The 13271-nt window shown below is 50.2% G+C and overlaps 1 protein-coding gene across 1 annotated transcript in view; it reads left to right on the plus strand.

Moving 5' to 3' along the window:
- Positions 1-13271, plus strand: part of LOC136296100 (hydrocephalus-inducing protein homolog) — a 117564-nt gene that overhangs the window by 31288 nt on the left and 73005 nt on the right. Inside the window, 7 exon segments of the mRNA XM_066194923.1 lie at positions 3173-3294; positions 4597-4801; positions 6514-6706; positions 7952-8051; positions 9294-9412; positions 10591-10814; positions 12726-12793. Of these exon segments, the coding sequence (XP_066051020.1) occupies positions 3173-3294; positions 4597-4801; positions 6514-6706; positions 7952-8051; positions 9294-9412; positions 10591-10814; positions 12726-12793 (1031 nt within the window).

Raw genomic sequence — 13271 nt, forward strand, 5'->3', positions numbered from 1 at the left:
GATGGATGACATCTGCTCTTGCTTTCAGTGTTCTTAGCAGGATGCAGCCTTTGAGCTTTCTCTGCCCCAGATTTCCTGGGGGGTGCTGGAACATGTTAGTTGCTGGCTTGCGCCCTCCTGAGCACAAGCAGCTTCTGAAATGGGTACTCACCACTGTCAGCCAAACAGACCCATTCTCTGGGAGGACACAGGCACATGGCTTTCCAGTGGTGCCTGCATCAGATGCCCAACATGAGCTGTGTTGCAGGCAGCCGGTGCAGTTCCTGTTACTTAAAGCTGATCTGATTTCCCTTGTCAGCTGAGGGCATCAGTCCCCTCTTCCGTTCCACGATGAACCTTTGAAAGCCGGTTTAAAATTTCAAACACGTGCTTTAAATCTCTGAATAAGGTCGTGCCCCCTTTCATTGAGATCTCATTTTACATATTCTGAAGTTCCTGTGTTTCTGCTGTTTTTTCATTTTGGTTTGTGTTAAATGTTTGCCAAAAGATCATGAATTCTTCATTGGGAACTTTCATAAATGTCAAGCTCCTCCAAGGCCTATCAATACACCACATGCCCATAGGCATAGGCACAGGTGTATTAGAAACATGAGACATTTAGTGACTATGTGAAAAGCAATTGGGCTGATTTAGAAGATAAAAGTATAGAATAACTTTCTCTAGAGGGGACCTCTGGAAATTGTCCGAGCAAATACGCTGCTCAAAGCAAGACCAGTGTCCGGGGATTGCAAGGGGCCATTGGGAGATCTGGAGTTGTCTTTAGATGCCATACAAGGAAACAAACATACAAATGGACTAGTTAAAAAGCCGAAGAAGACCTATTAAAACCCCTCCATGACCTTATCTTTTCTGCCTGTCGGGTGCAGTAGTGATTCATTGAAAGGGTAGATCTAACAGGATGAGAACTATCTTAAGGAACAGCTGACAATTAACTCACTATATTGCTCTAATCAAGCCATAAAAGGCCAAAATTTATCCTGCCAGCCCCATCTCTTGGCAGTGGTTTTCATTTGGTTATTATAGCGTCAGGGATGTCTCCTTCACAGTCCTTCTTATCTGTGGGCTCAGGGAACAGCTTAGTGATGTTGACTGAAATTCAGAGGAGTTAAGTTTAACTGTAGAGCTTGTGTCCTTGGGTCTTGGGGAGCCAGGTCTATATGAGAGATGACTGCTCCAGCAGGAACAGGGGAGTCTGGTGGGTACAGCCTGGGGTGGGATGTAGGAGATGCAAGGGCTGATTTGCACTCAGTTTTTCAGCCCTGACAACTGAAACTTGGCTGGATCCTCTTCTCCTGGTAATTTGAAAATAAGAAGATATCTTCTTTCTCACGCAACCCCTGAGGTCACTCCCAGGAGTGTTATTCGCATCCTGCCATCTGAGGGCAGGAGTATGTAACATGGGGCAGGAGTGGGAAGGGAAGGGAAGGGAAGGGAAGGGAAGGGAAGGGAAGGGAAGGGAAGGGAAGGGAAGGGAAGGGAAGGGAAGGGAAGGGAAGGGAAGGGAAGGGAAGGGAAGGGAAGGGAAGGGAAGGGAAGGGAAGGGAAGGGAAGGGAAGGGAAGGGAAGGGAAGGGAAGGGAAGGGAAGGGAAGGGAAGGGAAGGGAAGGGAAGGGAAGGGAAGGGAAGGGAAGGGGAGTGCTGAAGTGTGGCCAGGGACTCCCTTAACTGGCAGCTTCTCTTTCTGGCAAAATTCCTGACAAAACAATAAGAAAAAAATCCTGTGCCTTGCCCACACCAGGCACCGATCCCCCAAGCCCCAGTAGAGACCTGCAGCAGTGCTGGCTCACCCTCGGGGCAGATGTGGGAGCTCGTACAGTAATCGGGCTCCGGGGCTGCTGGGGCCTTGTCTTTCCTCCTCTCTCCCCAAAGTCTCACATCCAGCACATAAACATTGCTGGCCCAAGGCTTCTCCATCAGCCACTAGTGATGTTCTCACTAGTGGTAATGGAGCAGGTCAGGCCCATAACTGCAGCAATAGGTCCTTAGTGAGCAGAACCTGAAGCAAGTTCATCAGCTGTCACTACTGACATGAATGAAATTCCGCTTGCCAGATGTTCTCTATATTTTTGTGTGTGATAAGTTCATCACCAAACTCCCCAGAACACCCTTTCTGTGCACAGATTGACCACCAGCAAAGCACTGAGGAACTTTTGTTTCCTCAGTGGGGCTGTGGAAGAGCACAAAGCCCAGCAACTTCTGGGCAGAAGCACATTTCACCTGAGCTGTCCCTGAGCATCAAAGCACGGAGTCTTGTGTTTGTCAGGCAAGAACTGTTCACCTGGTGACCAATCCTAATTGCTCCTGTTACATCCAAAGTGCACCAAGACATTTGCGTAATTATTTCCAACACATTGCGCAGAGTTTGTCTGGTGAGCCAAGCAAACAGTTACCAGCCTGGATGACAACCCAGGGCCCCAGACTGCACTGCTGGTAAATACACAAAACCCTCCTGTTCTGCCTCCTCGATGTGCTCCTGCTAATGGTGCTTCATATGGCTGGGATTGGATCCTTCAGATTGTAAATGGCATCCTCCTTTTGGGTCTTGTTTCCATGTCACTGTATTGCTCTAATCTGCATTTGCACTCTTTCAGAGTTTTGATTGCTCCTTTTTGTAGAGCAGCTTTCATTGAAATGCTGACAAAATGTGCTAATTCAGGATCTTTTCAAGGTAAAATAAACCAAAGAGCCACGCTGCAAATTCAACAGTAGTTATTCCGTGGTCTTCAAGAGAAAGTTCCTTCTCCCTGTCTGATTCCTAGGCTGTAATCTCACAAGAGAGATAGTGCCCTAACATTTGCATCTCTTGAGAGGAAGTTTATAGGTAGCAGGAAATGAGAAATTCCTGAGGCAGTCAGCGTCAAGTTATGCATGCAGATAGCTCTTAACTCTCTCTGTGCTTTTCACAAACCATTCTCTGATGGGATTGCTGGCAGTCAGAAGGCTGGATGCAGAGTATGGGGGAGATTAGGTCGTTTTATCCCACAGGATCTTCTGAGGGCTGGATCTCCTCAGAAGTGGGTCAGTAGCTGTTTCTGATCCTGGCTGTTCTGTCTGTCTTGGCCGTAGTTTGTTTGCTCCCTGCTTGCCCAAGTGAGCTGAAGTGACCTGCACTGCAGAAAGAATGTCATGGCCAGAATTCCCCCCAAGTCCTGATCCTCTCTTTGTGTTGCAGTCCTTTCTCCGTGGTTCCAGCCGAAGGAATTCTGGGCCCTGGTCACACCATGCAGGTGACAGTGGGATTTCACCCGCTGACGCGCGGTGACCATTTCGGGTCCCTGGTGGCGCGCTGCACAGGTGAGTGCTGGGCAACGCACGGGACACAGGACAGTTCTCCACCATCACTCCCTGTTCATCCCCCTCAATTCCCTCTAGATGTACCTTCTCTGTTCCAGCTCTGCCCCAAAGAAAACTGAAATAGCTGGTGTTTAAATGGTTGAAAAAGTGGATCCCCTCTAACAGGGCTGAGATTTTTGGAATTCTGTTTTGCTGGGTGTTGCAGAGTGGAGGAAGGAGGAACCCTGATTCTCCACTACTGTGTGGCTACGCCTGGGTGAAGTTTTATTTTACTCCTGGGCAGTGCTGTATGTGAGCTGCGAGGTCTCCATCAGACTCTCTCCAATGCAGTGTATTTCTTGCACACCTCTGTCCTGTATGCCGCTTCTCCACTGGCTTGTCACAGACCCTTTTACTATGTTGCCCTCTACACATCCATGCAGTTTTTGCCTAATAACATCTTCAGGCCCTCAAGTTCCTGTATGGTGACAAATCAAGACAAATTTTTCCTCGTCCCCATTTCCCAGGCCGTTCATGCTGTTGCAAACCTCTCACATCTCCCATTTGATTTCTAGACTGAGGAATCCCATTCAGACTTCATATAGAAGCTGCTCTGTACTTATTAATCTTTCCTTGTCCTTTTGTATTTAACCTGAAATGCTCCATCTTGGTTTTTGAGATCAGGACAATATGAAATATTTCAAGACTGATGGGGCTGTGGGTTTGGACAGGAAGATGACGATGATGATGATTTTTATGGTGTTCATTTTGTAGTGGTTTGTCATATTGCAAAGCCAGGCTGGTTGTGTTTCCTCTCCTGTGTCCCCTCCTGCTGTGGGCTGTCACTTCACCTGTTCCTCTGGGTCTCCTTTTTCTGCCCACATGCCCCCAGGCGTATTTGCTTGTCAGCAACAAGGGATCCAAGGGATCAGGAGGGGCAGGAGTCTCGTGGGATGCGCAGGGGAGACCTCGGCAAGCCAGGATTGACCAGGGCTCCTCAGTGTCACCTGAAGGACTTTGATGCAGAAATCCCAGTGGTCTGAGTGGGTCACCTGAGCACATCTGACAAATCCCACTGTACATACTGTCACCTTGGGGCCAAATCTCTACAAACACCTTGGAAATAAGGTGGTTAAGGAGGTGCCCAGGACATCCTCACGCAGTACACACAGAGCTGTCAGGACGTGATAAATGTACTGATCCATGGAACTGCTAATACATTTAAAAGCTATGACACTTTCTTCCGTGACCTGTGGTTTGCTTTGTTCCTTGTGCTTCCATCAGCAACTGAGCTAGCTGAGCAAAGACTCTGCTTTGTTCCAGGTGAAGAAAGTTTCTTCACATTCCTTCGCGCAGAAGCTGCAGATGTCAACATTGGATTGAGCACATATTCCATGAAGGTTGAGAAGACTTTCATCACCACATCAAGCCACACAAGCATGTTCATCAGAAACAGGAGTAACATCACAGCCCACTTCCAGTGGAAGATGTTTCCTACTGAGGAAGCCGACAATGAAGAGAAGAGGAGGTTGGTTTGAAAGATACGTTTCAGTGAGATACATGGCCCAAGACTGAAACTAATGCATGGCCTCAGGGGCGTGTTGGTGATTTTGAATGGTTTAGGCCAAGTAAACCATCCCTGGCATTAGGGTGTGTGTCCCTGGGCTGCAGGAGCTCAGCACAGCATTCCAGTTCCATTTATACTCCAACCAAGGATGGCATTTTGGGAAGGAAAGGTTGATTGCAATGACTGGATTTCCTCAAGTTCTAATTGGGCTTTTGCCTCCCTAATCTTCTTCCTACATGACCTGGCAACATCCTTAAACGTTTCCTGAGTTGCCAGCCCCTCTTTGCAAAGGCAATACGCCCTCTTTTTTCCCCTTAGTTCCTTCCAAATCTCCTTGCCCATCCAGGCTCGTTGTCTTCCCTGTCAGCTCATCTTTCAGCACACAGGGACAGTCTGTTCCTGTGCCTTCAAGACTTCTTTCTTGAAGTATGTCCATCCTTCCTGGACCCCTTTGTTTGTAAAGGCTGTTTCCCAAGGTCCTCTCCAAAACAATCTCTTGAACAGGCCGAAGGCTGCCTTCCAGAAGACCAGAGTGGAAGTTTTGTTGATGCCCCTCCTTGTTTCACTGAATGTTGAAAACTCTGTTATTTCACAGTCACTGTACCCCCAGACAGTGGTGAACAGATGAAGTTCTTTTAGTTCTTAGGGAATCTCCTGGTGATATCCAGTACCTGGATCCCAGGGAGGCAGCAGGCTTCCCTGTGGAACGGATCCGCTCGATATACAGGGCCCTCATTTCCCCTTAGAAGGGATTCACTTACTACCACTACCCTTCTTTTCTTCGTAATACTTTTTTCCAATTACATTTATTTTCATGCCAGTTTGTGTCCTAGCCTGTCACCAGGACATTTTGTTTTTCCTTACTTCCAGTCTTAGGGATGGTGTTAGCTCTAAGGCCTACTCTCCTGCTGTCAGAGATGCTTTTGAGATCTCAGAGCAGAGAGGACTTTTTTTTATGAGAGGAGCTAGTGCAGGATCCTTTCCCTCTCTGGCCATTCTACTACCATGCACTGGGATGGGACCCAAAAAGCTCTGGATCCTGAAAAGATGATCTCTCCAGGAGTTTGCTGTCTGTCTCCTGCACCAAGAAGTCCCTTCCCCTCTCACAGCCTCTGTTTTCATGCATATAAAACCTTGGATGTCACTGAAGGGATGCGGTGCCTGAATTCATCAATTTCCTTTGGAAGTGCTCTGGGATGCTCTTGTGAAAGGCAGAGTAGGGAACAGGGCAGGTCCAAAATGGAAGAAACAAAGAGCGATGCTGGTAACACGTAACCACAACCCAGCTTCGTCTCCCTTTCCCAGGGAAGTCCTGCAGTGGGTGCTCCGTGATCTTTATCTGCTTCCCCCGAGCAGCTCAGTGGTAGGAAAAGCCAGCTGAGGTGGCTGGTGGATTCTCCCTCAGTTTTGGCAGAGGCTTTGAGGCAGGAGATTCTCTTGAGGGATGCTGGCTTTCCAAAGCTCTCCTGAGCTTGCAAGTGTGGAGTAAAGCTACCTGCTGAGCTTGTGCACAACAAGTTATCTTCTGATCCGATTGGGACCCTCGTGGCTTGGGGTCAGCCCTTGCTGGGGAGCTGCCGCTCCTCCCCAAGTGCTTTGCTCTCCCGCACTTCCGCTTCTCTCTGCAAATATATTAAATGACCTGCTGGCTTTGTCTCTCCCTGCGGCTGCAGGCAGTGTGATTTGCTGGAGCCACCACCAAAGGTCTGGATGGAAGACTTCATGGAGGAGAAAAAAATAAAGAAGGTGAAGGGCTTTTGTGAAAATCGCACCTCCCTCCTGAGCCAAAAGGTCCAGGAGGAGAAGGCAAAGGTGCAAGAAGACCCCCTGCTGTTCTCCAATGACTTTTTTTTCATTGAGCCAATGGTAAGTGATAGCTGAGAACCTCATTTTCCTTCTCTTCCTTCTCTTCCTTCTCTTTCTCCTCGTCCTCCTCCTCTTCCTTCTCCTCCTTCTCTTTCTCCTCGTCCTCCTCCTCTTCCTTCTCCTCCTTCTCCTCCTTCTCCTCCTCCTCCTCTTCCTCCTCCTCTTCCTTCTCCTCCTCCTCCTCCTCTTCCTCCTCCCGCCCACCCTACCCCCGCCCCTTTCCCCGGGTGCGGTCACTCAGCAGGTCCTCAGCTGGCTCGGTGTGCTCAGAGGGAGGGCATGGAGTTTCTGGTGCGGCTGCAGAGCTCACTGCTGAAAGTATTTCTGCCCTGCAGGCTCAAGGCAGGGCTGGGAGCCTGACAAAGCTGAGCTCTGCTGCCAGGGCTCGAGCTCAGGGCACTCCGTGTCCTTGAAGTGTCCACAGGGAGCAGTTTTTGTAGGTAGGGGCTCCCCCGACACGTGCTGCTGCGTGAGGTTCAGCGGAGGGTGTTGGAGCAGTGCCAGTTCACGGATTGACCTGAAGCATGCAAGGGTTCGCTGGGAAAAGGAGGCCAAATTCAGCCCAAGGTTAATCGTAGAAATGCCTGTCCCTTCCTCTAACCACGACTCGCACTGTTTGTGAGTCTCCCAGTGTCATCTGTGAGCCTGGACACAAGGGTGGGAGGTTATAATGGGCATTTTGAGTTCTCTTGCACACGGGGACAGTAAACCTTTTCTTTTTCTGTTTATGCAAGCAAACGCCCATGTCCTCCCATCAGCCAGAGCCCTGATTCTGAGTATTGGCATTGTGAGAGATGATGAATGCCTGGTGTCTGCACAGTGCAAAATCCCTTCTCATCCTGGAGTAAATCCTAGAATAATCCCAACCTCTGCTTTCTTTGAAAAAAGGTTAAACTAATATTTTTCTTTCCAAGGAAGGGGATCGTGTTCTTGGTTACTCCTATGGCCCGTCTAAGGCCAAGAGCCACCAGTGCACAATGGCAGTTAGGTACCACTGTAGCTGACTGCAGCATGATGTGACCAGGAGCTTGTGTCAGAGCAGCAGGAACATTGTGGAGAGTGGGGGCTGATCAGCTGAGCATTGAGAGCGCCCAGTGGTGTGTTGAGCTGGGTTTAGAGTGTTTCCTTGGGCTCCTTATGTTGTTCACTCATCACTGATGCTCTAAAGAAAGGCTTAGAGGAGTGGTTGAAAACAAGAAGTGTGAAGTTTGAAGATAAATCTTTTTCTGTCTCTTTCTGTTTCAGGAGGGAGAGATTGGGCCACGTTGTTCGGCTGAAATCAAGGTGACCTTTAAACCCCTGGAAGCACTGGAGTATCAGAGTGTGGCCTACTGTGACATCTCAGGTACAGCTCCTTTCCCCTGCTTCTCTCACCCACAGTGAAGCCATGGAGCAAGCCTGAGCCCACTGGGCTCCCATGTAACTGCTGGGAAGAGTTCCTGGTCAGCAGGGCAGTGCTGGCACATCCCCAGTGTCCCTGCAGCTTCCAGGGAGTCTCCCATGCAAGGCCAGGGCTCGGAACACCTGTGTCTGGATTGCTGATCCCAGAACAACCCAGGCAGTGCAGGGAGATGTTTTCATGGCACGGCTTTGCCAGCATTTCCTCAAAGGCCAAGGAGCTGCAGAGCAGAACAGCTTTAGTGAACAAGCACTAAGCCCCTCTAGACCACTGGCCTCCAGGATGGGTCCATTTGACATGGATCCACCATCAGGCAGTCGCAGCTGAGTTAGAAATGTGCTCCCTGAGCCTGGATCACCTCCAGACACCACCAGGCCAGCGGAGGCGGAGCCCCGCTGAGCCCAGGGTGTTGGTAGAAGGACCACCCTTGGCCAGCACCTGCTTCTCTCCCTGTGTGGGAATTGTCACCTTGCAGCTCTCAGTCTGTGCAAACAGAACACAGTGCCGAGTGTCAGAAGTGGAGGACAGCAGTCCTGTGCTGCTGGGCCAGGTGGTTTGGCAGTTGTTGCCTGGCAGTTTGCCAGGTAGCAATTGCCAAAGTCTTCGTGAGCTTTGTGCCTTCAATGAATGGATTTCAAAGCTCCTCTAAGTGCATGGGGAGGAAACCCTAGAGTCATAGTATGTTAAGGATGGAACGGACCTCAAAGACTGTCTAGTGCCAAGGCCCCTGCCATGGGCAGGGACACCTCCCACTAGACCAGGTAGCTCCAAGCCCCATCCAGCCTGGCTTTCAACACTTTCAGGGCTGGAACCTCCACAACTCCCCTGGGGAACCTACTCCAGCGTCTCACCACCTCACAGTAAAAAAATTCTTCTCAATATCTAACCTAAATTTCCTTTCTTTCAATTTATACCTGTCACTCCTTGGCCTGTCGCTACAGGACACCAGAGATGTTTTAAACTCAGCAAACTGGTGGCTAAAATTGGAAACCAGCCCAAGGAATGGGTTAGAAATTGCAAGTCAGCCCCAGGGGATATCTCCTGAGGGAAGAGAAGGGTCCATATCTTCTGCTGCAGCATCAAGAGCTGGTTGCATGCAGCTCAGATTTAGGGTCTAGCATTGAGGCAGCCTGGAAAATCCAGTAGAACAGAGGGAATTATTGTACTGAAATGGACATCTCTCCCCAGGCCGTGAGAGCAGGCTGGCCCTGCACCTCAGAGGGGAAGGCCGCAGACCCTTGGTTGAACTCAGCTGTGATACCCCGAACCTTGGGGAAGTTTTTGTCAAAACCGCCCACACCCATGAGGTGAGCACCAGGGGTTGGGATGGATCCTGATGGCTCCTGAGGCAGCAGCAAGCCTGGTGGACCTGTGGAATTCCTGGCAACCTGGGCAGTTGTGAGCAGGGAATAGCTGATGTACTGGTCAAATCTGGGCGGGGGGGGAAGGGGGTGTTCCAGAAAAATGTGTCTGTTGTTCATGAAGCCCCAGTCCCTTCTTTTGGGCAGCCTTCCATAGGGATCAGCTGGGAGGCTTCCTGCAAAACAACCCCTTTTGACCCAACGCTGGGTCAAAAAGCTGTTCAGAGGCTTTTGTGGCAGCACCAGACACAAGGCACCTTTGTACTGGGCTCTTCAGAAGCGGCTGGGACAAACTGGCTACATTTGAGCTTCAGTCCACCGCAAACAACTTTTAGTCAAGTGTCTCCTGCTCATTCCTGGAAGTCACAGGAAAGCCATCCAGCCTCCTGGCTCAGTGCAGGCCCTTGCAAAGGGCTTGAGGATTCTTTCCCTTGCTGTCCAATCCCTCACCACACTTCAGGCTTGGTGCATCTCTGGCTCTACAAAGAGAAAAGTGTTCCTGGGAATAAAGCAAAAGATTTTTCTACCTATTTGCCTCCCCCCTGTTGGGGGTCAAGTTTGCAAAAAAAAAAGAGAGAGCAACTGAAAGAGGCAGAAAACGAGGCACTACATCATGCCAGACACTTTCAGAAGTTTGGTTGTGGAAGGGAAAGACACGTTGAGTTTTCTTACCAAAAGATGGCGCTGTCTGTACATTTTGATGTTGATGCCTCCTTCTCAGTGTATTGTTTTCACGGTATGGGAAAAGGTAAATGCGTAGATACGGTACTGCTGGAGCTGCGCTGACTGGGGCAGCAGCAGCTCTGTGGTGATTCACTACGCAGCTGCAATCACCCCACGTTGCTCTCAGGGCCAGGTCTGAATGAGCTTGGTGCTACTGACCAGAGGTGGACTGCTCTGTGTCCGTGGGATAACCCCAGGGTGACTCCAGTTATGTGGAGTTATGTGAGCTTCGCATGAAAACCCAAAGGCAGAACTTGTCCTGTTGTATTTTTTTGACTTCTGCCGTCCAGCAGCACAAAGCATCTTCTGCCTTTTCTGGGTGTTAATTGCGCCATTAGAAAATGACTCCCAAGAAGGGAAGATTTCACGTGTACTTGCATTTTGTTTTCTTGCTGCTGCAGGTGAAACTGATGAACAAAGGAGTTCTTGATGCTCCCTTCACCTATATCCCTTCAAACACGGAAGTGGGCTGCTGCTTCAAGTTTGTACCCGAGGAGGGCCTCATTGCACCAGGTGGGATCCAGACTATTCAGATCTCCTTGGATGCCGCCGTGTTGGGGCGGTTTGAGGAACCATTCCAGTTCCGTGTGGCTGGATCTCCTACGCCTGTGATCCTGACCATCGAGTAAGGACTCTGGGAGCTTACTCTGGGTGGGCACATCTGTAGCTGTCTCTGGGACATCCCCCACCTACCTCATTTTGGGGTCGGGCAGAGAAAAAAGATGTTTCCTGAGGTCTTAATCTCTGCTCTGATCCTGGCATTGCCTTAGTGTGGGGGTGCCTGCTGCCCTGTGTGGTACCCGGGAGCTGGAATGACTCCTCCCTGCAGGGATGTCCCTCTGCCTTGGGCCATGGCAGGCAGTGGCATGGATCAGCTTTGGGCAGTAGCTGCTCTGGGATGTCCCCCCTGAGCACCCAGCAAGGCCCCCAGGGCTTTGGAGATGGGCCAGCCTGGGTGATTCTCCACCAGCAGCAGTGTTTTGAAAAACTTCTGTTAATAATCCATCCCAAACGGGCAGCAGCAGCCTCAGCTCACCTCTCATGGCCATGCATGGAGGCAGGCTGTGCTCCGAGCTCCTGTGCAGAGTGCTCTGCTACCTCCTTTCCACAGCCAGGAAAAGGCTGATGTGGGAGACAGGGAACTGTGCAGCAGGAACCGTCCCAAGGACATGGGCTTCATCCCATAATCCTGGCCCTGCAGAAGGGAGAAGGGGTGATGATGGGGGAGGCAGAGCTCAGTCCTCAGGACCACAGCAGCATGAGGGCTTGTCCCTGCTAGCCTGAGGCGTGTGCTGGTAGGATAACGTAGTGTAAGCAGGAAAGCTGATGCTGGCTGCTCTGGAGCTTTGGAGCTAGGCTGCTGCTGTTGGGAGGCACTGGATCAGGGCAATAAAGAAATGAAAGCAATCTGCAGTTGATTATACCAATAAGATAAGGGAGATGGATTAAAAGAACATGAAACTTATTACTTAGCAGGAGAACAGTGTTGACTAGGTCTGCCCATAGTAGAGAAACAACTACACTGGCTTTGCTTTTGGAGAAAAAGTGCTGCTATTTTTATTTTGGAAATCAAGAGGGAACCTTTCACCATCAAATAATTGATTCTCCTCTGTCCTTCCCCAAACTGGTCATGCGTGGGATGTTATTCCATAAGCAGCTTTCTCCTTGAGCAAGAGAAGGTGTCTCTTGTTGAGATGTGTAGAGCAGAGTCAGGGACAATCCTGTGAACACAGTAGAAGACACAGTTCACTGGTCCTTGACTTTTAACCAAAAGGCAGGGTGCGCATTAATTGGCGTCAACCATGAAATAAACTCGTGTTGGGCAGCTTCAAGTGCTGCCTTCAGTGGATGTTGGTGACTTTTAGTGCCTGTCTGCTGAGTTCAAGGCCAGGGGAGGAGGTGTGGTAGATTCAGGACACCCATGTTTGGTTGTTTAAGCTATTGCTCCTGGCTGTGCCAGCTGGTGCACTAGTGACAAGCTGGTCCTTTCCTCTAGGATTCATCTGTCCACTGTGTAGAACTGTTAATGCTCTTTTTGGAGGATGTTTGGGGCTCCCCTGGCTTCATGTCTCAAAACTCTGTCTGTAATGATTGTGTGGGTCAAAATCTCCTGAGAAAGCTCCTCCATTGGAAGACCAGTTACAGCCAAGTAGCAAAGCAGGGAACCTGTGGCTGGAAAGGCTGGTTACAGAAGTTTGTGGGGACACCTTTATGTCCATCCCATTACAGATGGGGAAACTGAGGCACGGAGACAGGTCTGGGTGGGTGTTCAGGGTCCCTCATGGGACCACCGGCAACTTGGGGGCTTTTCCTGCCTGCCCTGCGTCCAAAGCCCCATCAGTGGCTGTGGGCTGCTGGCCTCTTGGCTTTAGCTGCCTCCTGTGCACATGGACACTGTGCTGAGCACATGGTGGTGTGTTGATTTGAAACCCACGATGCCCCTGACACCAGGTTTTGTGCCCCCAAGCCACGACAGCCGGAGGCTTTGCAATTCCCTTTAACGCAGCCATTTCCTCCTGTGTCCCTGTCATCGCAGGGGGTGTGTCGTCGGGCCGACTTTACACTTCGACACCGATGAGCTCGACTTCGGTGACATCTCCTTTGGTGAGTGTTCCCTGCGCTGGGACACAGCGGGAGGGATCTGTGTGCTCCAAAATGGAGCACTTGAACGTAAAAGCATCCAGCACTGCTCATGTTCTGCCACAACAGCCTCTTCAGGGTGTGAACTGCAGGTGCCTCAGGTAGCATTTTGCCATTGTGGGATCAAATAGGAGCAAGTATTTTCTGGTGTCTCTGTCCTGGTTTAAAAGACAGATTCTGCCAAGGAAGGTGGCAATCTTCACGGAATGGAATGATGACCCTCCTCTCTCCAAATTACTGTACCTTTGAAATTACAGGGCTTCCAGGCAAAAATATGGAAAAGGAATAGCAGTTCGTTACTAGAGTATATCCGGACAGCACAGACGACAACGCAATGCCAGAAGTTTCCAACCCACCGAGTCCTGTTTTCCCCTTTGGTGTGGTTATGATCACAGGCTGGAGGAGCGGTGGGCTCTGGCAGGGCAGTGATTTCCCTCCCAGC

This window comes from Chamaea fasciata, unplaced genomic scaffold, assembly GCF_029207755.1.
Source record: "Chamaea fasciata isolate MVZ Bird 193981 ecotype frontalis unplaced genomic scaffold, bChaFas1.0.hap1 SCAF_12, whole genome shotgun sequence".
Lineage (NCBI taxonomy): Eukaryota > Metazoa > Chordata > Aves > Passeriformes > Sylviidae > Chamaea > Chamaea fasciata.